At 52.1% G+C, this 21,569-nt stretch overlaps 1 protein-coding gene across 3 annotated transcripts; it reads left to right on the top strand.

Moving 5' to 3' along the window:
• The first annotated feature begins 7,996 nt into the window (after positions 1 to 7,996).
• On the top strand, positions 7,997 to 16,623 carry LDLRAD1 (low density lipoprotein receptor class A domain containing 1). 3 transcript variants are annotated; one of them, XM_041772800.1, is made up of 6 exons: positions 7,997 to 8,049; positions 8,564 to 8,615; positions 10,878 to 11,003; positions 12,987 to 13,124; positions 14,774 to 14,902; positions 16,475 to 16,623. In XM_041772800.1, the coding sequence occupies exons 1-6, from the start codon at positions 8,029 to 8,031 to the stop codon at positions 16,621 to 16,623; spliced, it is 615 nt and encodes a 204-aa protein (XP_041628734.1). In that variant the 5' UTR covers positions 7,997 to 8,028. The 3 variants fall into 3 exon arrangements, with proteins under 3 accessions (XP_041628734.1, XP_041628736.1, XP_041628737.1); XM_041772802.1 differs by lacking the exon at positions 10,878 to 11,003 and having other exon boundaries at positions 8,029 to 8,049; XM_041772803.1 differs by lacking the exons at positions 10,878 to 11,003; positions 12,987 to 13,124 and having other exon boundaries at positions 8,029 to 8,049.
• The last annotated feature ends 4,946 nt before the right edge of the window (positions 16,624 to 21,569 follow it).

The raw sequence follows: 21,569 nt of genomic DNA on the forward strand, positions 1-21,569 counted from the left end.
GTGCCGAAATTTGAGTTAATATACTCCTGATTTTCCAGACCTTTCATTTCACCCCTACCCAGCCAGAAAAGAATTATGGAATGTTCTATTGCTGTGTAATAGGATGATCAGAAAACAAATTGAAGAAAAGATGACCCTCTAAGAAGTGCATTTTATGTTATTTTGTATAGGCTACAGAGTTTTTGTTGGATGAATCTTTCCAAAGAACCATTTTTCTCTGTTAGGAAGCATATCATGTATAAGTTAAAGATATTTTCAGAAAACAATTTTCATGTTGACAGTAAGAATTAGACTCCTGTGATACAGAATTAAGTATAGATTTCACTTGGCAAAGACTTGTCATTATCATTCCTTTAACCTACAGTAATGCAGATTTAAAAGTAAGAATAACATTAGGTGGCCCAGTATGCCACAATCTTAACATGATTCAGTGTATTTATATCATGAAATGTTAAAGAACTTTGCAGACCAGCCCTTCCCTTACTCCCAGGCCATTGCTGGCACGTGCAGTAATGCTGTCTGACCACAGAGTGAGACACACTTACCTGACAGACAGCCAGGTCATCAGCTTTCTCTGAGTCAGAAAGAAATACAGCTAACTGATCAACTAACACTTTGGTCACAAAATGATAGGTTGGATTTTTTAAAGAGCTTGTCTAGATTGGGAAGATAAAGTGTTTGAAAATGTGTGATGGGGAAGAGGGGAAGAATTACTGGGCAGTCATCAAGTGGTTATTGTCTCTTATTTCTCGTGAGAAAACAGTTGAAAAATAATGAGGCATAGATTGAAGTCACCTAAAAAAGAAAAAAATGTCTTATTTTCCCACTCATGGTACATACTTATGTCCCTTAATCAGGCACAGGCTTAATAGTAATGCATCCAGCGAAGCAAACTGAGGGGGAAATCGATAAAGTGCTACACTAGAGAGGAGCCTGAGAGCCCTCTGTTAGGGCAGGTCTTCCTTCTAAAACCGTACAAAGTAAAACTTAGATAAGGAGCAATTGGATAATTTGTCCTATATTCTCCCGCCTTTCCTTGGTTTTGTTTCTCTTCTCGAACGAGTTACCCCTGAGACTTTTCTCATTCCTCTTGAAAGTTCTGATTCAAGTTTAGACAAATTTTCCCCTCTTATTTATGACACAACTCCATATATGTGAAATACCCATTTTTGTTATTTAGTAGGTACTCAAATATTCATGTTGTGCCTTTTTTAGTTTAGCATGATTAAGCCATACTGACATTTTCAAAAAGTTTTAAACAAAAGAAAAAACTCACCATCCTCCTAAAAATGCACAAGCATAAAAATGTTTGACTTAAAATTCCAACAGAAGCATAAAAACCAGTCCCTTCTTTTAAAGTTTAGCCCTTCGTGGATGGGCCCATCTTCACTTGTTCCCGTGAGACAGGCAGCACCTGCTTTCCTACTACACAGCATCTTCTTGAGAATCTTATCTTGGTCTAGGTGTATTGTCAAGACCCTTGATTTTCTGGTTCAAACCTCCCAGACTTCTAAGAATGTCCTTGGATCAGGTCCCTGGTCTAAGAAACATAGTAATTCAGCCAGTTGCAGAGACAGTAGTAACCACCTTAATGAATGATTCTAGGCCCAAAATTCCCAGTCTTTTCACAAAACTTTATTTTATGAGACATTTTTTTCAGTAAGCCAGGAATTACCAGGTTATCTGGCCTATCAACCTTGTCTCAGAAATTTCTAATTTTTTTTTTTTTAATTTATGATAGTCATACAGAGAGAGAGGCAGAGACACAGGCAGAGGGAGAAGCAGGCTCCATGCACCGGGAGCCTGACGTGGGATTCGATCCCGGGTCTCCAGGATCGCGCCCTGAGCCAAAGGCAGGCGCCAAACTGCTGCGCCACCCAGGGATCCCAGAAATTTCTATGATGCATTATCAGCCAACTTGAGCTGTTGATCATCATGTGAAACCCATTATTTTTACTGTGAGCTGATAGTCCAGCCAAAAGCAAACAACTTCGTCGTTTGTTATTGGTGTGGCTTTATCTTAGATATATGTGCCATTTCCATTATGATTTTTGAAATATACAAAATAGCTGTTTTTTATGGGCTCTTAAGTATCTTAGGACACATACTGGGAATTAATGATCTCGAGATTTCTAGACCTTTTCTGATAAAGTTGCCCAGCCCCCCTTACTTTTGGAGCAAACTATAGAACAGTCTCATGTGAGTCCCCACACCACCACACCATGGCAGTGATTTTGTGCAGGTATCCTGTTCCAGATTCACAGTTTAACTCTCCCAGCAACCACTTGAGAGCCTGAGTGTCATGCACTATTCTGGGTGATAGGACTTCAGCAACAAACAAGACTGGTTGCTCAAAAGTCTGGGGAAGGAGACAGACTATTAATGTGATAAGGCCTGTGACCAGGTGAGCATAGAGTACTATGGGAGGACATAGAAAGACCTATGAGAGGAAGTAGTATCTAAACTTAAACCTGGTGGGGGAGGGAAAGTCTAACAAAGTACTCCAGGCTGTGGGAGCAGTGTGCTCAAAGACCTAACCGCTTGAGGGTGGAGACCGCAAATCGGTTGGCAGGTTGACATAGAGCATGCAAAAGCATAGCAATAGATGTGGCTGGGCAGGCAAGATAACAAAGAACCTTCAAAACTTATGACTTGATCCTGTGCATGGTAGAAAGCCATTGGAAGATTTAAAGCAAGAGAGTTACGGTGTTTTAGAACCATCCACTTAACAACAATGTGGAGCATAGACCAGAGGGGCAAGTTTAGAAGCCAAAGATATCAGTTCTGTAGTAACCTCTGGGATCTATTAAATTATATACTTATCTAGCTACACTGAAATGAGAAATTCCATTCCCTTCCCAGAGTTCTTTTTTTTTAATGCTCAAAAATCCTATTTCATTTTACTTCACATATATTTTTGAGCCCTTATCTATAAATCTGTCTCCCTCAAATTATTGTTTGGACAATAAACCTTAAGACTGGTCTCTGGGTCCTGGCCACAATCTAAGTGTTTCCGAGCAGACTGGGAAGGCTGTTCTGTGGAGCCCAAGCTTCTTACCAGACTTCTATTGGGCTAAATTTTTGAACTACAGTGCTAGGTCAACTTACTACCATCCTGAAGTTCTAGGTTTGCTGACCCAGCCTCTACCCAGTCAGTGCTCCTGAGCCCCTCCCACCAGGGGTCCAGTTGCTAAATTGTCATGTTTACATTTGAGTATCATTAATATCTGAGGTACCTTTTAAATCCTTCTTTCCTTAACTACTTGTTCTAGACTAGTGTCTGGGGGTGGATGTATGTACAATAATAGAGATATTAGTCAAATAGTGGAAAACAAACTCCTATGAGAAGCTAGCTTGTATAATCTGGATTTTCCGACTCCTTGCAATAATTAGGTTGAGAAGCACAGTTTATATGCCTTTTCTGAAATTTGTGATTGTTGAAGTCAGCTCCGTATACTTCACGAATAAGTGTTCTCTTCCTGTGATGTTGATGACCTGACTTGCTGAGAGCAGGTGCTCATAACCTCTTTCACACCATAGACCTTTTTGGCGATCTGGTGAAGCCTGTGGACTCCTCAGAACCATGTTTTCAGATGCATAACACTAAATATGAAGGACTGCAAAGGAAACCAATTATGTTAAAATATAGTTATTAAGATATTTTAAAATTTTTGTGGTTGTGTATATATATATGTACTTCTTTATTAACACATAAGGTCTAGTGGTAGTTCTAGAACCTCTGTATTTCAAAGTGATTTCAAGTTACTATTTCAAAATACCTGCAACACCTGTAATATGATACCTGAATCTCTGTGGTTTCTATTGGTGACAAAGTTGCAGGTACTACTCATAGACTGTGGATTGTGGCCTACATTCATAGTTGAAGGAAATGCTATATTTCAATTAGAAGTTAGTGAAAAACAAAAAAATGTTTTCCCATCCAAGTTCACTAAACCCCTGGTTTAGAGGTTGTCTAACTTTTGTCCTTTTTTTAGTTTTTATTTGAATTCCAGTTAGTTCACAGTTTTACTTTGTCATTTTAGGAGCGAAATATTTTTGTTTGCTTGTTCAATTCTAAATTATTTCGGTTGGATTTTTTTGTTTTTGGTTTTGGTTTTGTTTTTTGTTTGTTTTTTGTTTTTTTTGTTTTTTTTTTTTTTTACTGTTTCCTGTGTGCTTTTTATACTTGAATTGTTCTGCAACATTGGGACAGCAATAATCAAAGGTTTGAGTAGAAAGAAATCAGCGAATGATTAGATTTGAAAACCTTGATAATGTTACCTCAAGATATACCATCATGCAGTCATTGCTGGAACCCCACATCTGTTGATTCATAATGCATAAGTATGTAAACTTCAATAAAATGTGGATCATCTGCATTAAACAATATTATAATGCTATCTTGTGAAAGTGTCTGCTGAGACGTGTCATCATGGTGCTTGTCTCTGCCCTACACCAAGCCCTTTAAAGCAGTCTCACCATCCCCTTAAATGGGTGATTGCGACATTCCTTTAGGAAAGCAGGCTGGGGCCCCCCATTTCCACTCTAGAGTTGAATAGACAGTCTGAGAGAGGAGAGGTGCCAGCCAGAGCTCCCCAACTTATGGGAGGCCTAGGGGAGGAGTGATAAATGCTAAGGCAGGGGCAGGTCTCCCCTCTAGGCAGGTCTGGAAGGAAACCTCTCAGGTCCCTGGGTCCATCTAATGGTGGTACCCGTTAGCATTCTCCAACCCAGGTTGGGCCCTGGACTAAGAAGCAGCCTTAGCAGCACTCTATCATCGTCAACAAACCAAGGCCTCCAGAAACAATACTGTGCCCCCGAGGGAGAACATTTTCCCACACATGCACTTACTTCATTCTAACCATGGCGCACTGAGGCATGTGTTCTTGTCTTCATTCTCCAGATGAGGACATAGATTTCAAGGGGCTGTGACCTGCCACCTTAGATTAGTATTAATTTGGCAGAGCTGGGATGAAGACCCAGGTCCAGAGGGTCTCTCCTAGCCACAGCCAGGCTAAGACAGAGCCCTGGACAGTAAGGTATATAGGGAAAGGTAAATCAAGAGGAGGAGGGAGAGTCAAAGAAGGCTTCGTGAATTGAGATTTTTACCTGGTTCTGGGCACAAAAGATGGATTTAGAAAGGCAGAGGGAGCCAGCAGAAGCCCCTGTAAGCAAGTGGCAAACTACAGCCTGGAGAAATATGTAACAAAGTATTCAAACCCAGCATAAAGAAATGCACAAACCAAGAAGAAAAAGACAAACCTCCCATAGAAAAATGAAGGGCAAGTATGAAAAAGCAACATGCCAAGGAGGAAATCCATCAGACCGACACATAGGAAAGGGCAGCACAGTAGCATGGGGTTGGGCAAGGCGTTCCATTTGAATCTCCTAAAGATCTTTTTTTTTTTTTTTTTTTTATTTTTATGATAGTCACACACAGAGAGAGAGAGAGAGAGGCAGAGACACCCGCAGAGGGAGAAGCAGGCTCCATGCACCGGGAGCCCCACATGGGATTCGATCCCGGGTCTCCAGGATCGCGCCCTGGGCCAAAGGCAGGTGCCAAACCGCTGGAATTCGATCCCGGGTCTCCAGGATCGCGCCCTGGGCCAAAGGCAGGCGCCAAACCGCTGCACCACCCAGGGATCCCTCTCCTGAGGATCTTGTTAAGACGCAGGTTCTGGTTCGGCAGGGCTGGAGTGAGACCCTCGTTCTAACCAGCTCCCAGATGATGCAGGTGCTGCTGGCCTTAGGAACACACTCTAGAGAAGTGAGGGTGTAGCTACAGGTAGAGTGTGAACTTTTCAGCCAGCCAGACCTGTATCCTGACTCTGCCTCTCTCTACGGAGAAAAGACACCTTTGATTTTGCTAAACTTAATAGAAAAAAAAAAAAAAAAACTCTAAAGCAAAAATGACTAAATCTTAACATTTGTTAACTCTGGAGGGTAGATACATGATTCTTTGTTACCTATTTCTTCCTACTTTTCTATGACAAGTTTTAGGGACTTTTGTTTCCAGGGGAGGAAGGAGGGGAAGAAGGGAGAGGTTAGAGCAAGTAGGTGGAGGGGAGCTGGCATGGTGTGGGGCGTCGAGTGGGGAATTCTGACTGAGAGGTCCTTTGATTGGGGCACTGCCTTTCTACAGGAATGACTGGAAAAGTTTAGAGGGGCAGATGAGAAAGCTGAAGCTCAGAGAGGTTAGCCTGGAGGTCACAGCTCGTGGCCGGGGACCCTGTGGACTATCAGTACCAGAATTCCTGCTCTCACTGGAGGTTGACCCAGGCTCAGCTTAAGCAGTCCCTCGCCACGGCCAAAGGAGCTCAGCACAGTTGCCCAAGGGAATGCAGGGTGGACATCTCCAGTCAATCACAGAGCCCCGAGGCCTGACCTCAGAATCTGTCGGAATCCCACGTACCAGACATCCTCTACCCAATTGCTGTTGGTGCACAAGACAAAATCTAGCTCGCGTCTTTTTTTTAAGATTTTATTTATTCATGAGAGACACAGAGAGAGAGAGAGGCAGAGACACAGGCAGAGGGAGATGCAGGCTCCATGCAGGGAGCCCGACGTGGGACTCGATCCCGGGTCTCCAGAATCACACCCTGGGCTGAAGGTGGCGCTAAACCGCTGAGCCACTTGGGCTGCCCTCTAGTTAGCATCTTGACAGATACTGTGGGGTGTCCTGTCCACACCCCTCAACCTGTTCTACCTCAGGACACATCAGCCTGGCTTGCAATTGCCCCCACGGCAGCGCTTTGCCTACGGCAGGCCAGAGGTGCCAGCAGTTAAAATCCTCCCTCAGCTGATGACTAGCAAGAACTGGCAAACAAATGCCCCAGTGCCCCCACCTTCAGGTGGGGTAACTCTGACGGGCGTCTCCTCCCTTGGCTTCTCAAATTCCTTGGCAGGAGAAAGTTCCATTTGTGCAGAGTGGGAACGTGCTTGATCACATGCCTGTGACTGGGTCCTTCCCTTCCCGGTGTCACCTCCCTCCCTCCCCAGCTGGCATTTCCAGGGATCACTCCCAATCAAACCTACTTGCCTTCCAATCTGGTCTTATGGTCTGACTATAGGAGTCCCCAACCTAAGATGCTGCCTTCATTCAGTCTAATCCTTTTGTTTTATGGACGAGAGAATTGGAGGGGGGGGGGGGTGAGGGGGGGGGGAGGGGGTGGAGAAACTGTTCCCTTGGGTGGCCTCCAGAGGGCTGCCCTGCGTCCATCCATCCCCTCCCTCCCGGCCCCCCCATGCACTAGTGTTTATCCTAATGCAAAAGGGAAGCCAGTCCCAGGTAGACAAACCCTGGGCCTCAGAGGTGGGCTGTATAGGGGCCTTCCCCGGAGGCCCCACGCTCAGTTCTGAGGCGGATGCCTCTCCTCCCTTGGTCCTCCTGCCAGTCCCTTAAACTCCCAGGGCCTTGGTCTCCTCAGCAGCAGGGATGAAGCTGCCACCTGCGGCATGGGCAGCAGGGGTTATTCAGGTGAGGGACCCCCTGCCCCTCCTCCATCACGGGCACCGTCTCCTGAAAGATGAAAAGGTACATGGCCCCTTTTTAAAAGAAAATAATTTAAAATTATTTTGCTTTATAATTTTAGTGGAAAATGCATAGTCCCTCCACATGGATTACCTATTAAATTGAATAGAAGAACGAAAAGAAAGGGATTCCTGTATTTCAGCCACTAGAACATTAATTCTGGGTATTTCTGCCTGGATCTTCATGCAGCAGTCTCATCCTTGATATGGAGGAAAGAGCAGGTCTAACCCCGCTTCTCCCCCTGCTGTGTGACTCAGGGGCAGCTTCTCCCTCTCTGAACCTCAGGCTCTTTGTTGAGGATCCCAACCGAGGAGCAGGCGCCTTCCATCAGAGGGCAGAGTGGAGAAGGGCCGAGCAGAAGCCTGGGAGGGATCGCCCACAGGGAGGGTGTGCCCGGGCCAGGGTGCCCTGGAGACCGGGCAGGAAGCTGCACCCAGTTCTCTGCCCAGGAGGTCCCGGCGCCAGGAGGCTGGAGCTGGGCGCTGAAGGCCAGACATATGAACAAAATCTTCCCCCAGGTAAGAGCTGCTCTAACACGGCTCCTGACCTGGGGGGCCAATCCTGGGGTCAAGAGTGGGCTCCAGTAAAGAGACGAGGCGCTGAGGTGGCCCAGGTCTCTCAGGCGCAGGGGGAGACCCAGCAGGTGAACCAGCGCACTGTCCAGGTGGCAAGTGCCGGGAGGGGACGGAGCAGTGGGAGCCAGGTGGACGGGAGGCCGAGGAGGGAGGGTCAGCATTATGGGGAGGGGGCACCAAGCAAAGTCCCTGCAGGGATGAGCCCGAGCGGGTGTGAAGGATGAACGTTTGCTGAGTGCACAGTGGAGAGAAGGGCATTGCAGGCGGAGGGCCCGGTCCAGCCAGAGGTGGGAGTCGTAGAGCGGGCGCCGAGGGGTTGAGGCACTCAGCCCTGGCGGGCGTGGGGTCCTTGGGTCCACACCAGGCTCTCCTCCACCCTCCCGCGGACCCCCTGCCGTGTGGCTCCCTGAGGCCAGCCCACAGCCCACAGAAGCCCTCGTTCTGTGATCTTGCACAGGGAGATGGAGGTGACCATGCTGCTGGAACCGAAGTCCTCCCCGGGGGGGAAGGTAAAGGACCAAACCCCCAGGTGGGGCTCCCTGGAGGCTGGGCCGCTGCTTCCCTAGGGCCCCCGGTGTCCCTCAGATGTCTGCCCCCACCCTGAAGCCATCCATTCCCAGCTTCCTGTCGCAGACATGCTGATAGTCACCTGCTTAAGATGGTCATTCTTTCTCTCCACGCAATTGTTGAGCGCTGTTTGGACGGCCCATCGCCTACCCCGCACCACACACGGTAAAGAGACCTGGAGCCAAGTCCCTGACTCAGGGGGTGGCCTGGGCCATTGGCTGTACCTCTGATGGACGAGGCGGGCGGGATCACACAGTTAGCACCTATGACGTGACAACCAGGACAGATTGCGTCCCCTTTATGCACTAAAGAAAGGAGCACACATTTATTGAGCATCTACTACATGCCCGGTCTTGGCCACATTTTGTCAATGAGGAAACAGAACCAGGAGTAGAAAGCCCCTGGATCAACACCCCCCACCCCCACCCTGAGATATGCCTGGCAGTGGACGGCCTCTTTGAATCCCCAGGACAGCTCCGAGAAGGGGTCCTGTTTGGGAGTGATAACAGATGAGGCAGCTGAGACCAAGGGTGTTTGGGGAGCTTGGCCAAATTGGCACCCCACACTGCAGGGAGGTGGGACTGGGGGATGGGGTTCAAATTCAAGTTGGGGTGCCCTGGTTGCTCCCCACAGGTGCTAGTTAACTTCTGGTTGGACTCCTGCGGGGCCTGGGTGTGGGGCAAAGGGCCCTGCCCCCATGTGTCCAGGGCCTCTGAGCGTCTCCTATGACACCCCCGCCCGCAGCCGCGCGGCTCAGATATTTGAGCAGCAGCTCTTGGCTGCCCCACTCCACCTGCCTCCCTGGCGACGGGAGTCGCCCGTGTTTGCGGGTGACCACGACCAGGGAGCCCTGGCCAGCACTGCGCACTGCGGGCTCTTGGGCCCTGCCGCCCCCGCCCCTGCCCCATCTGCGCCCCCGTTGGCTCCGGCCAGGCCCCCTCACAGGCCCCCCCAGGCCCTCGGCCAGGCCTCCGGCCCTACATGCTGCCCCTGGCGGGCCTCCCCCTGCGGCCTCCCGCACCGGCCTTGGAAGGTAGAGCCCAGGGCTCCGGCCGGTGCGGGTCTGCGGGCAGGCGAAGCAGGCAGCCCTGGGATGTGAGCGGATTGGAGGGAAGTGTCACCTGGATCTCTGCGGCAGAGTAGTCACAAAACACCCATAGTGTGCCCTGCCCCTTCGGCAGTGGGGGGACCCTGGAAACACACAGACGCCAGAGACCTGTGCTGCCCTTTCTCTGAGACACCGTGGCCCACAGGGCAGGGCAGCCGTGGTGCCCACCCTCTCCCTTGGCCCCACCCACGCCTTGTCCTCTAAGTGCCACAGCAAGCTTTCAGGGGGTAAGGACCAGCGCTGTGGCTGTTGTCCTGTGCCCTACACAGCAGGATGCCTCCAGGTCCTTAATAAAGCTTCCTTTCATTATTTCCACAAGCAGGCAAAAATGAAAGGCCCAAGGAAATTTGAAGGAGCAGGAGGTCTCCGCTCATTGTTATTTCCAGGGTGCTTGGGATACAGCCTGGCACAGAGCAGGTGCTCAGTAAGCACTCATGGTAGCTAAAGCCTTTGGCGCCCTGACAGTGTGCCAAGCACTGCTCTCCTCGGTCAACTAGCTTAGCCTAACTCTCTCAACAACCCCAAGGTAGGTATCATGATCCCCCTTTTCCACATGAGGAAAGAGGCATAGAGGAGTCAGGTGACTTCTCCATGTGGCCCAGCCAGCTGGGAATCCAACCAGCATCCTGGCCGGCTCCAGAATGCACAGTCAGTTGGCATCATGCAAAGGGCCTAGGTTTTGGCATGGGCCCGCGTCCCAGCTCCGCACCAGGTGATCTGGACCTTCTCTTCTCCTCTATAAAATGAAGGTTGGTTTTGAAAAATAAAAGTCATCACCACAAAAGGTCGGCTTTAGTTTTTCTCCAGGCAGCAGCTCACTAAGCAGGTGTCCATTTCTCCTGGCCTCCAGAGAAGTCCTTGAGGGAGGACAGCCTGGCAAGGGCCATGGAGCAGACACCCGGGCCCCCAGCCCCATTGTTGCTCACCAGGCACTGGCCCGGGTGAGGGATGGGTGCTTGGTGGAGGTGGGTCCACTGGCAGGCTCAGGAGCCTCCTCCTCCTGGGAGCCCTTCCTTCCCCCAACCCCACAGGTGGGGAGGCGCCCCTGGAGGGGCAGGCAAGGGGGATCTGCCACTGGTTTCCCACCCCACACTAGGCCACGGCCCCCTCTGCTGCTCGCGCCGGGGTGCCTGCCTCTCTGCCTTCTTGCTGCTCCTGCTGGTGACTCTCGCAGCCCTGATCGCCCTGGTTACCATCCTTGGACGTCCACCACGCACACCAGGTCAGCGTGGTCCAGAGAGGGTGGGCTGGACTTGCCAGGAGGGGCTGGGGGCCACAGAGTGATAAGGAACCCTAACGTTACTGGCTTCTCCATGATGAGACTGTGGAACAGTTCCTGGGGTGTGTGCACAGACGTGGCATGTGCACACACACACACACACACATGCACACACACAGAGGACTCTGAGCTGCCATTTGCACATCTGTAATAAGGGTTACTGAGAGGACCTGGCTCCTCACGTCACCTTCCTCAGAACTCTTCCCTGAGCCCTAGGCTGGGCCACGTGCCTTGGCCCCCACAGCCCCCAAGCCCCTGGGTGGTGCCATCTGTCTGTGTGTCTGCCTCCACCTCAGAGGACAGGGATGTGTCTGAGACATTCCTGCAGCACTGGCTTCCGTGGTGAAGCTCAACACAGTCCCTGCCTCACGGAGCTAGCAGTTGGGAGATTAATGGACATGAAGCAGGGTTCATGGGGGCTCTGCGAGTCCGGAACAGAGAGGCTCTGACCCAGTCTGGGAGTCAGGTGGGCGCCTGGAGAAATGAAAGGGAGCTGGGCCATGAAGAACAAGTGGGAATTGGTTAGTGGAGGGCATGGCAGGAAAAGCATCCTGGGCATAGGGAACAGTATGTGCAGAGTCCCAAGGGTGGGAGGACACATGAAGAGAAGGAGAGATGGCAGGAGGCCAGTGGGCACCTGGGGCAGGGGCAGTGGGTGGGGCAGGGGTCACCGTCCTGAGGAGGGGTCACCATCCAGAGATCCACGGGATGGGGCTCAAGCCGGGGGTGGGGTGTCATTTCTGAGCGATGACTCTGTAGCCAGGCGGGAGGGGTGTATAAGGGAACAAGGCAGCAGTGGGGGATAAAATCCGCAGGACTCTACACCCCTGTGTAAGAACATGAGACTGAGGAGAAGCAGACACGTGAGGAGTTCACTCATGTGCTCACGTGTACACAAGCGGGTGTGTCTGTGTATGTGTGTGTCGGGGCGTGTGTCCGTGTGTGTGCATATGCGACATACGAATGTCTCTGAGACTCAGCCCCTGCACCAGCCAAGACCGCTCCAGGAGGTGAGACGTGGTGCGTGTGTGCCCAATCACACGAGCACAGACCTGCTCCCGTTGTCCAGCTTGCATGCACCTGGATAGTCACATGCGCAGCCTGTGGGGCCAGGGTGACCTGTGCCCCTTGTCTGCCAGTTTCTCTCCTTTCAGTCTATGGAGCAGCCCCGGGGTGTGCGTCCTCCCAGTGGGATGGAAGGGAGGACTCAGCCACCCACATTTCTGGACACTGGGGGTCCAGCCCCAGCCTCAGGAAAGGGCGGGGTCAGCGGGCCCGGGCCGTTAGCCGTGTGACTGGGCCTTGCACCTTCCTGAACCTTGATTTCTCATCTGTGAAGTGGGGCTAATGATGGCACCTCACGGAGCTATTCAGAGAAAGGACAGAATCCAAATGTCAACATGCTCTGCAGCCTGTAAGGTTGTGCCCAGAGGTAAGGGATTGTGGCATCATGGTTCCCAACCGGCCTCAACAGATTGCTTCTGACCACCTGGCCTGGCCCCAGGAGCTCCACCATTAAACCCGCTTCAGTGACCAGAGCCCTGCCCTCAGGAGCTTCTGTGACAGTCAATAAGCTCTCAGTCAAGGAGGGAGCCATGCATTACTCTGCACGTTCTGTGTTCTAGGGTTATTGACACAAAAGCTTTATGCCATCTCCCCAGCAGTCCTATGGGGTGTGTGCTCCGGTCCCCACTTACAGACAAGGAACCGGAGGCTCAGAGAGGTCAAGTCATCTGCCCAAGGTCACACAGCTGGCAAATAGTAGATCGGGGGCTTGGACCTCGTCTCTGTCCCCACTTGGCCCAGTACCCTCCTGGCTGCCCCTGTCCCTCCGCCAGCTCAGAGCAGGGCTTTGTTGTGGGAACTGGCGCTGACATGCTTGGGAGCACCACCCCTGACCTTCTGGGGTCTTCCCTGCCAACTCAGGGGCCCAGGCCTGTGTGACGCCAACAAACAGGACAGGCTTCCTGTGCCACGACCAGAGGAGCTGCATCCCAGCCAGCGGGGTCTGTGATGGTGTCCGCAGCTGTGCTCACAGCGAGGATGAGGATGAGGCCATGTGCCGTGAGTGCCCGCTCAGTCCTGCCCTGCCCCGCGTGGGCCCCCACCGTTCAGCCACACGGTTCGGGGTTGCCCCACCTCCAGCGACAACAACGCTCTCAGGTCCCCGCACATACCAGGCACCTTCACGTCCCCAGGCCTTTGCTTACATGGTCCCTCAGGGAGGACCACACGTGCTCCCTCCGGCCCAGGTACATGCACACCTGTGTGTCCATGCTAGGAATGCCTTCCCTCTGTGCATCTCCACTCAAGTGTTACCTCCACCAGGAAGCCTTCCCTGGCTCCCAAAGTAGGTGAAGTTCCCTCCTCTGGGCTCCCGTAGCCCCTCTGCTTCCCTGTGTCCCAAGCCTACTCACATTGGCACATTTACCACCCCCATCAGACTGTGAACCCCTCTAGGGCAGGCCTGGTCTAGTTGATTGGGGGCCCCTCTGCTCAGCAGAGGAGTATCTGGGATGATTTCCTGAATGAATGATGGAACAAACAAATGAATGAATGAGTGGGAAGACCTGGTCCCAGACCTTAGAGACCTGACAGCGCCCAGGAGAGAAGAGCCGTGACCACATGGACTTGGCACTTTCCATGTAGGAGGGAGAGAGTCTGCTGAGTTGGAGCGGGTGGGATGAGGGAGCAGATGGGGGAAGCGTCACTGCATCATGGACCCTCTAGACTAGAAGAAATGTTAGAGGTCATCTAGTCCAAGTCACAGCTCATGCCCAAAGCCTCTCCTAACAAACCCAGGCCACCTAGCCTCTGCTTGCATACTCCTGGGACAGGGGCTCCCTACAGCCTGAGGCAGCTGCTCCCATCCCTCATCACATGGTTTCCACAGGAATGTCTCCCTTGGGCTGAGTTTAGAGCTGTCCCCCTGTAGTGTCCTTGATTGCTTCCAACTCTCTTCTCTCATCTGAACCCCATTTTAATCTACCTCCCATGATGGTGGCAATGCAAGGACTTGAAGATGGCTTTCTTGCTCGCCACGAGTATCCTCTTCCCAGGGCCACACGCCATACTCCTACCTCATACTCCATACTCCTACCCGCCCTCATGGCTAGTTTTCTCCACTCCACCAGCACAGCCCAGGACACATACAGGTTCCTCTGTCCCTCTCCTTGGTCAGGCTCCAGAAGCATCCATGACACTCTTGGCCGGCCCTGGCTCATCCAAGGAACAAAGGCTGTTTCCTGCCAGAGGCCTCTTGTGACGTGGCTTGGGTTCGTACTAATTTTGGTAGCCCCTTCACACCACTGCCCACTAACATGGAACCCACTTTCAAGAAGGGTTCTCTGACTCCCCCTCACCAAGTATGTGAACCCACACCCGCTGTGTTCTGGCACCCAAGTGCAAGACTTGGTGGAGGCTTCTGGAGAGGTGTGATAAAGGAGGCTTCTGGAGGCTGGGAGGTGGGCATGCACCAGGGCTGAGCCGGGAGTGAACAGGGAAGATGCCGCTCTCTGGCCGTCTTGTCGGGTAGACAGGGAAAGAATACTCCTCTGCCTTGGCTTGACCTCTTCCCTGGGAAAGCGTCTCCTGTGCCCTTCTCCCTGGGAGCCCGAGTTTGGCAACTGCCAGGGTGGCCAGGACACTCCTCCTCCAGATAGACGTTGGAGGCCAGGTGTGGACTTCCTCCAGCTTCGTCTGTCCTGCCGTAGGGGACATGCCCCAGAGCCTTCCCCGCTTCCTCGTGGCCCGCTGTGGAGACCCGTCTTCCTGGATCTACTCAGACCAAAAGTGTGATGGGACCAACAACTGTGGGGACTGCTCGGATGAACTGAGCCCAGGTAGGGGTCTGGGCACAGCCCAGGCAAAGGGCAAAAGCTGACTGGAGAATCTCAGAGGTTCTCCTGCCTCCCCTTCTCGTATACCATGAAGAACTTTTCCACCCCTGTTTGAATGCCTCCGGGGATGGAGTGCTCACCACCACTCCGAAAGTCTCCTTTTGGATGGTTATTCTGTGGTGGGGACAAATGAGGAAACCAGGCCCTGGGGGGGTCAGACAAAGAGTACATACGAAGCCTAACTGGGATTTTGGCCTGAGTTTCCCTCCTCTCCTCTGCACCTCCCAACCACCCTGAGAGGAGAGCAGGGTGGGAATCACTGGCCTCAAATTTAGATGTAGGTAAACTGAGGCCAGAGCAGAGAAGGGACTTAAGAGAAGAAGTGACCTGGGTGCAAACCCAGGTCTCCTGACCATGTCTGGAACTCTTTCACTGCCCTGGACTTTCCTTTCAATTTCTTCCCTGTTGTTCAATCAACAAACAAGTGCTGAGTATTGGTAGGGGCTGTGCCTGGCACCAGAGTCTGCTGGAGGATAGTCAGGAGTCACACATGTGTCCTACCCCCTGGGACTAACATCATGCTGATGCCAAAAGCAAGTGCTGGGGACCTAGAAACGGTTTGGGGGAGAGATGCAAGTAAGAATCAAAGGGGGGGCAGCCCGGGTGGCTCAGCAATTTAGCAACGCCTTCGGCCCAGGGTGTGATCCTGGAAACCTGGGATCGAGTCCCACGTCAGGCTTCCTGCATGGAGCCTGCTTCTCCCTCTGCCTGTGTCTCTGCCTCTCTCTCTCTCTCTCTCTCTCTCTCTCTCTCTCTGTGTGTCTGTCATAAATCAATCAATCAATCACACCTCTCCAGAATCAATCTAAAAAAAAAAAAAGGAACCAAGGGGAACTTCTTAGAAGAGGCAGTATTCGAGCAGGCCTTAGAGAGTGGACAGGTTTCAACAGGCAGAAGCTGAGCCTGCAGGGAAGCACCCCGAAGGCCCAGGGTACCAGGGAGTCTGTCACAAGTCGGCTAGGGTGGCTGAGTCAGGGTGAGGGAGGGAGGACAGGCTAGGGGAGAAAATATGCTCCCATTAACCTCCCAATGCTGACCACATGCCTGGCCCTTTGCTTATCTTTTTTATTTTTACTTATTTATTTTTTTTAGATTTTATTTATTTATTAGAGACAGAGAGAGAGAGAGAGAGAGAGAGAGAGAAAGAGAGAGTAAGAGACAGGCAGAGGGAGAAGCAGCCTCCATGCAGGGAGACCGACGTGGGACTCCATCCCGGAACCCCAGGATCAAGCCCTGGGCTGAAGGCGGCGCTAAACCGCTGAGCCACTGGGGCTGCCCCCCTTTGCTTATCTTAATAACAACCTTGATTGGATGAGGAAACTGAGGCTCAGACAGAGTGGGAGACTTGCTCAGGCGATGATCTGGGGAGTCCAGATGCTCTCTGCCGCAGGGAAATAGGGAATGCAGTCAACCCGCGTCGGACGGGGTGGGGATGGTAGGGAGCTAGGGCAGACTTCAGAGCCAGGGTTCTCCAGGACACAGCAGCTGCTCTTCTGCTGCCTCTTGCACCCACAGTGACTGTGTGCCCAGCCTGTGGCCCGGGGTGGTGGCGCTGCCCCTCCACCGTCTTCCCGTACTGCGGCTGCATCCCGAGGATCCTCTGCCGTGACCGCGTTCAGCATTGCTCCGACTGGTCTGATGAGTACTCCTGTCCTGGCCCCTGAGTGGGCCACCCAGGCCAGGGGGGGCGGCAGGTTGGGATGGCGCTGATAACCTCGACTCCAAGAACACGAGGGCAGGAAGGAGGCTTCTGGATCATCCGGTGGGGTCCATGCACTGTCTCCCAATAACAACCGCCTCCCCTGCTTTCAAGTGTCCAACCTCCCCTCGAATGTCTCCAGTGACAGGAGCTCGCTACCATGTCAGACAGCTCCTAACAGCGATGAAAGGAATCTGCTTTCTGATTTTAGGCATGTCCTCTGAGGTCGCACAGAGGAAAGCTATTGTTCTGCCCCAAGACAGGCTTGCAGATCCTGACCCCGTCACCCCTTAGAAAAAAGGTAAAACCAAGCCAAGGAGTTCAGCTCTTACGGATGGCATGTGTTTGTGAAGTGATGCCACTTTCTGACCCTTTGCTACCTAAGATAGATACTGCTGGGCTCCCAGGCAGCCTTGACATTGTTCTCAACTCAGGGATCCTAGCAGGCCTACTGATTGATCACAAGAGATTGCACACAAGGCAGCGTACCTGCCATCCTCCCTGTGGGAAGCCATCAGGGAGGCTCTGAGTTGGAGAATAGAGGATCAGGAGGAAGAGCAGCTTGAGGAGCTCCTCACTGCCCTTCTGTTTCATTCTTTCTTTCTTTCTTTCTTTCTTTCTTTCTTTCTTTCTTTCTTTCAAGATTGTATTTATTTGAGAGGGAGCGAGTAGCAACATGAGCAGGGAGAGGGAGAAACAGACTTCCTGTTGAGCAAGAAGCTTGATCCTGGGACCCTGGGGTCATGACCTGAGCTGAAGGCAGATGCTTAGCCAACTGAACCACCCAGGTGCCCCTCTCTCCCATTCTTCACCTCTGTCCCATTCCCTACCACTTCATGACCAGCTTCCAAGCCAAACAGCCCAGATTTCCTGAGGGAGGGATTGTATTTTGGTCCTGCCAGCCTGACTGAATGAGCTGTTTCTCTGGATACTTTCTAGTTTCACAATAGCCAGACAGGCAAGGATGGGTTTCCCGTTAAACAGATGAGAAAACTGAGGCCCAGAGGAATAAATGACTTGCCCAGGTCATAGAGCAAAGTCAATGTTAGAACTGAAACCCAAGCAATGTCTCTGGTGTCCTAGCTCCAAAGCCTAACACTTTTCTGCTCCCAGTGGGACTATACTTTGGTCAGGAACAGAATGTGGGGTATTTTTAAAAAGCAATTTGAGGGTACCTGGGTGGGTTGAGCTTCTGATTCTTGGTTTCAGCTCAGGTCAGATCTCAGGGTTGTAAGGTTCAGCCCCGAGTTGGGCTCTGCACCTGAGCGTGGAATCTGCTTAGGATTCTCTCTCTCCCTCTGCCCCTGCCCCCTCTCAAGTAAATAACTCAAAATTTTTTTTAAAAAAATAAATAAGGTAATTTGAAGGTCAGAATGTGGTCCATCCCTATTCCGAAAGAGAGATTTGGAATCTGGCTGACAAGAGAGTTCCTGTTGAGGAAGACCAATATATCTGCATTGGAAAATAATAAAATTGATTTTAGATAGGAGCCTTCTGTGAGTTTTTAATTGAAAATGGGCATCTGAGAGACTATTGAGCTCCGGTTCATTCTTTTCCTCACTGAGCCGCCTCCATACACCTGCTCTGGGCCAAGGCAATGCCAGGCACCCAGGAGTGAAGAGACCTGGGTCCCAACACACAATGAGCACAGGGTCCCATGGATGAGGCACCTCACACATAGAGGATGGGTGGATAGGGCAGCAGGAAATGCCGGGCTGACACCACCAAGGACGTACCTTTGGGGAGTGAGGGCACAATCCTGTCCCTGAGCCTGATGACCTGAGGACCAGCTCCTGGGACGAGGCACCTCAGGGATCCTGGCCGAGGGACAGACAGCTCCGGGCTCTGGCACCCTTGCCTGAGCTTCCCTCCAACTACAGCCCAAGTGAGGCAGTTGGGGCTCGCTCGGGGTGCCCTCAGTTCTGACGCCCAGTCCAGAGCAAGGGCACTTGGGCTGGCTCTGGAGGGTGGGAGAATTTCCAGGGGGAGAGGTGGAGGAGGGCATTCCCCACCGTGGGACCAATGTGTGTGCAGATGTGCGGGTGTGACAGGGTACAGCTCAGCCCAGGAATGCCCGGCAGGCCAGAGTGGCCAAAGCTGGGGAGGAAGACAGTAGGGGATGAGGTGAGGAGGGAACAGAGATGTGATCCTGCAGCGCACAGCCTGTCACACTTCCTCCTAAGGTGAGTGGGCGTCATCAGGGGCGACAACCAAGGAAGCACTCTGGTCCTACAATCAATGACCTTTAATCACAATAGTGTGAGAAAGAGATGCCAGCCCTTGGGCAGGGGGGTGGTCAAGGGCTACGTACTGCTGGATTACCTGGACCTCGGGGAGCAGGGGGAGGGAAGGGAGGGGAGAGGGGGACGGTGGAGGAGTCCAGACCTGAGAGGGAGAAGCAGTCCTCCTGCCCTGTGCCTTCTCTAACAGGATGCCAGTGTCCAGGGAAGAGAGGGCCGAGCCGGTTCCTGAGGAACAAGAAAAGGCCTGGAGGCTGGTTCCAGCACTCAGATGGACCGTGTCCCCAGTGACCTGAGCACTGGCTGGAGAAACAAGGTTGCTGGGAGGAGCTATGGGAGTGCACCCCAGTCTGCTCCTATGGTCAGCCTCAGTGTTTCCTGCTGGTGCCGGGGGTGAGCCCTGCAGGGGAGAGGCAGGTGCCACCCTGCCCCTGTCCCTGCCCCCCAGGGTCATCCCTTCCTGGGCTTCTTCAGTGGCCTGTGGCTCCCTTCAGAAAAGTGCCCAGGGGCACTGGTGCCACTGGTTGCACATCACCTCCCCTCCCCACACAACCAAACCCACCCACGGGGGGGTTAAGATGCTTCATTTTGCAGGATGGAGAGTCAAAGCTGGGACGGATATATCCCAGCCACTCAGCGTGTCATAGCAAGGCAAGACCAGAAGCCAAGTTCCCAGGTGCACCCTGTTGGCACCTGCTGAGCGTTTACTACAAAACCAGGAGCATTACATTCCATTGTCATGGCAAAGCTCCAGGGAGGTTCTTTCTTCACATGCTCAGAGCAGCCAGGACCTTCCAAGGGTGTGTGGCCAGTTGTGGGGGGCAGAGCCAGGAGTCTGGGGAGTCAGCTGCGGCGGTTCCCCGTTGGACTCTTAGTTTCAGGAGGTCTGCGAAGCTTCTGGTGGTGGTGACTCTGGAGCAGGGCTAGGTGGGCACCATGTGGGAAGCAGGCAGGGGGCAGTGCAGGGTGAAGAGGGCAGGGAGGGTGGGAGGGCTGAGGGGCTGTCAAACAGTCCCCCACACTGCAGACCGGGGGAGCCTCTGATCCTGGGCTGCAGGGAGTGAACCTGACCCTGCCCACTGCACGGTGCTGCCAGAGGCTTTCGGCAGGAGGAACACAGTCGATTCTTCCCTTCCGAGGAGGGGCTGCAACGTAGCCTTGCTTCCCTGCCGTCAGAAATGATGATGTCCTCACCAAACCTCTGCACAGGCGTATTGAGAAGAAGTGAGATCCGGGATGTGAGCGCTACTTGGAAATGTTAAAGCTTTAAGCAGAAGAAAGGGGAGTGCCAAGCGCTGTGCCAGGGGCTTTAACGAATATTAAAAGGCAGCATTTAGGGCAGTCCGGATGGCTCAGCGGTTTGGCACCGCCTTCAGCCCAGGGCGGGATCCTGGAGACCCAGAATCAAGTCCCACATCAGGGTTCCTGCAGGGAGCCTGCTTCTCCCTCTGCCTGTGTCTCTGCCTCTCTCTGTGTCTCTCACGAATAAATAAATAAAATTTTTTTAAAAAGGCAGCATTTAGTCAGCATATAGTACATGCCAAACACTACCCCAAACTCAAATATGCCTTGTCTCTTGTATCTCATTTCTCCCCCATGTAATGTGCTTTGATTAGTCACACTTTCCAAAGGCACAGAGAGATGAAGTTGCTTGCCTGAGATCACATGGCCAGGACCAAACCTGGATAGGTCCACATCCAGAGCCTGCCACATCCCCTCCTTGATGTCTCACTCCTTCTCAGCCAGGATTCCCTGGAAGAGAAAGCTGGAGCCCAGGCCAGGGCCTCGCAGCCCGTAAACAGGAAGTGGCTGGCACTGGCAGGATGGCATTTGTTTTTTTCTTGTGTATTGGTTCTTACTTTCAGAAAGAAGCAGGTGCCACAGCCACCTCCTGAACAATACTCCATCAGTCATGTCCAGAAAGACACAGAGCCCAAGGCAGCCAGCCAGGCCCTTCCCCTGGTTCACCTCAGCAGAGCGGGGGACTGAATGCATCGAGAATCCAGGAAGCAAGTGTCAATATTTGCCATCTCCCAGCTTCCCTGCCTCCCCCCACCTCCAGCCCTGATCAGTACTTGGAGCACAACAGGTTCTTTGCTGTGCAAACATGAAGGGATAGATGAATGGAATTTAAAGAGGCTCAGCCTTCGCTCCAGGGTTTGGACTAGAAATCTGGCCTGGTTTAACCCTCTGAGGTCACTGTTTGCCTAGGACTCTCCATTCATCCTTAGACTCACTAAACCACAGATGCTGGAAGCTGGGAGGAACTCATAGCCTGGAGAGGCTTTTGACAAGAGGACACTGGGATCAGCTCTGGTGGCTATCACCGGGATTCTGAGGGCCCCCCTGCAACTCCAGGTCAAGGCAGAAGAGATTTCTCTGAATCCTCTTTTTAAAAAATAATGTCTTAAGGTATAACTTACATACAGTAAATGCACAGATCTTAAGTATATGTTGAGTCCTTAAGCTCAATGAGGTTGTTTTTTTTTTAAGATTTATTTATTTTGTTTAGAGAGAGAGAGGACAGGTGTGTGGGGAAAGGCAGAGAGAGAGTATCTAAAGCAGACTCCCCACTGAGTGGGGATCTTGGCACATGGCTCTATCTCACGACCCATGAGATCATGACCTGAGCCGAAACCAAGAATTGGATGCTTAACCGAGTGAGCCACCC

Source organism: Vulpes lagopus, chromosome 10 (genome assembly GCF_018345385.1).
Source record: "Vulpes lagopus strain Blue_001 chromosome 10, ASM1834538v1, whole genome shotgun sequence".
Taxonomy (NCBI): domain Eukaryota; kingdom Metazoa; phylum Chordata; class Mammalia; order Carnivora; family Canidae; genus Vulpes; species Vulpes lagopus.

What these genes read in the sequence shown, in the direction of transcription:
- LDLRAD1 (XM_041772800.1), top strand. Translation starts at nt 8,029, where the DNA reads ATGAACAAAATCTTCCCCCAG. An exon ending in TGAGGATGAGGCCATGTGCC is followed by an intron (nt 13,125 to 14,773) that starts GTGAGTGCCCGC and finishes GTCCTGCCGTAG; the next exon opens with GGGACATGCCCCAGAGCCTT. An exon ending in CTCGGATGAACTGAGCCCAG is followed by an intron (nt 14,903 to 16,474) that starts GTAGGGGTCTGG and finishes TTGCACCCACAG; the next exon opens with TGACTGTGTGCCCAGCCTGT.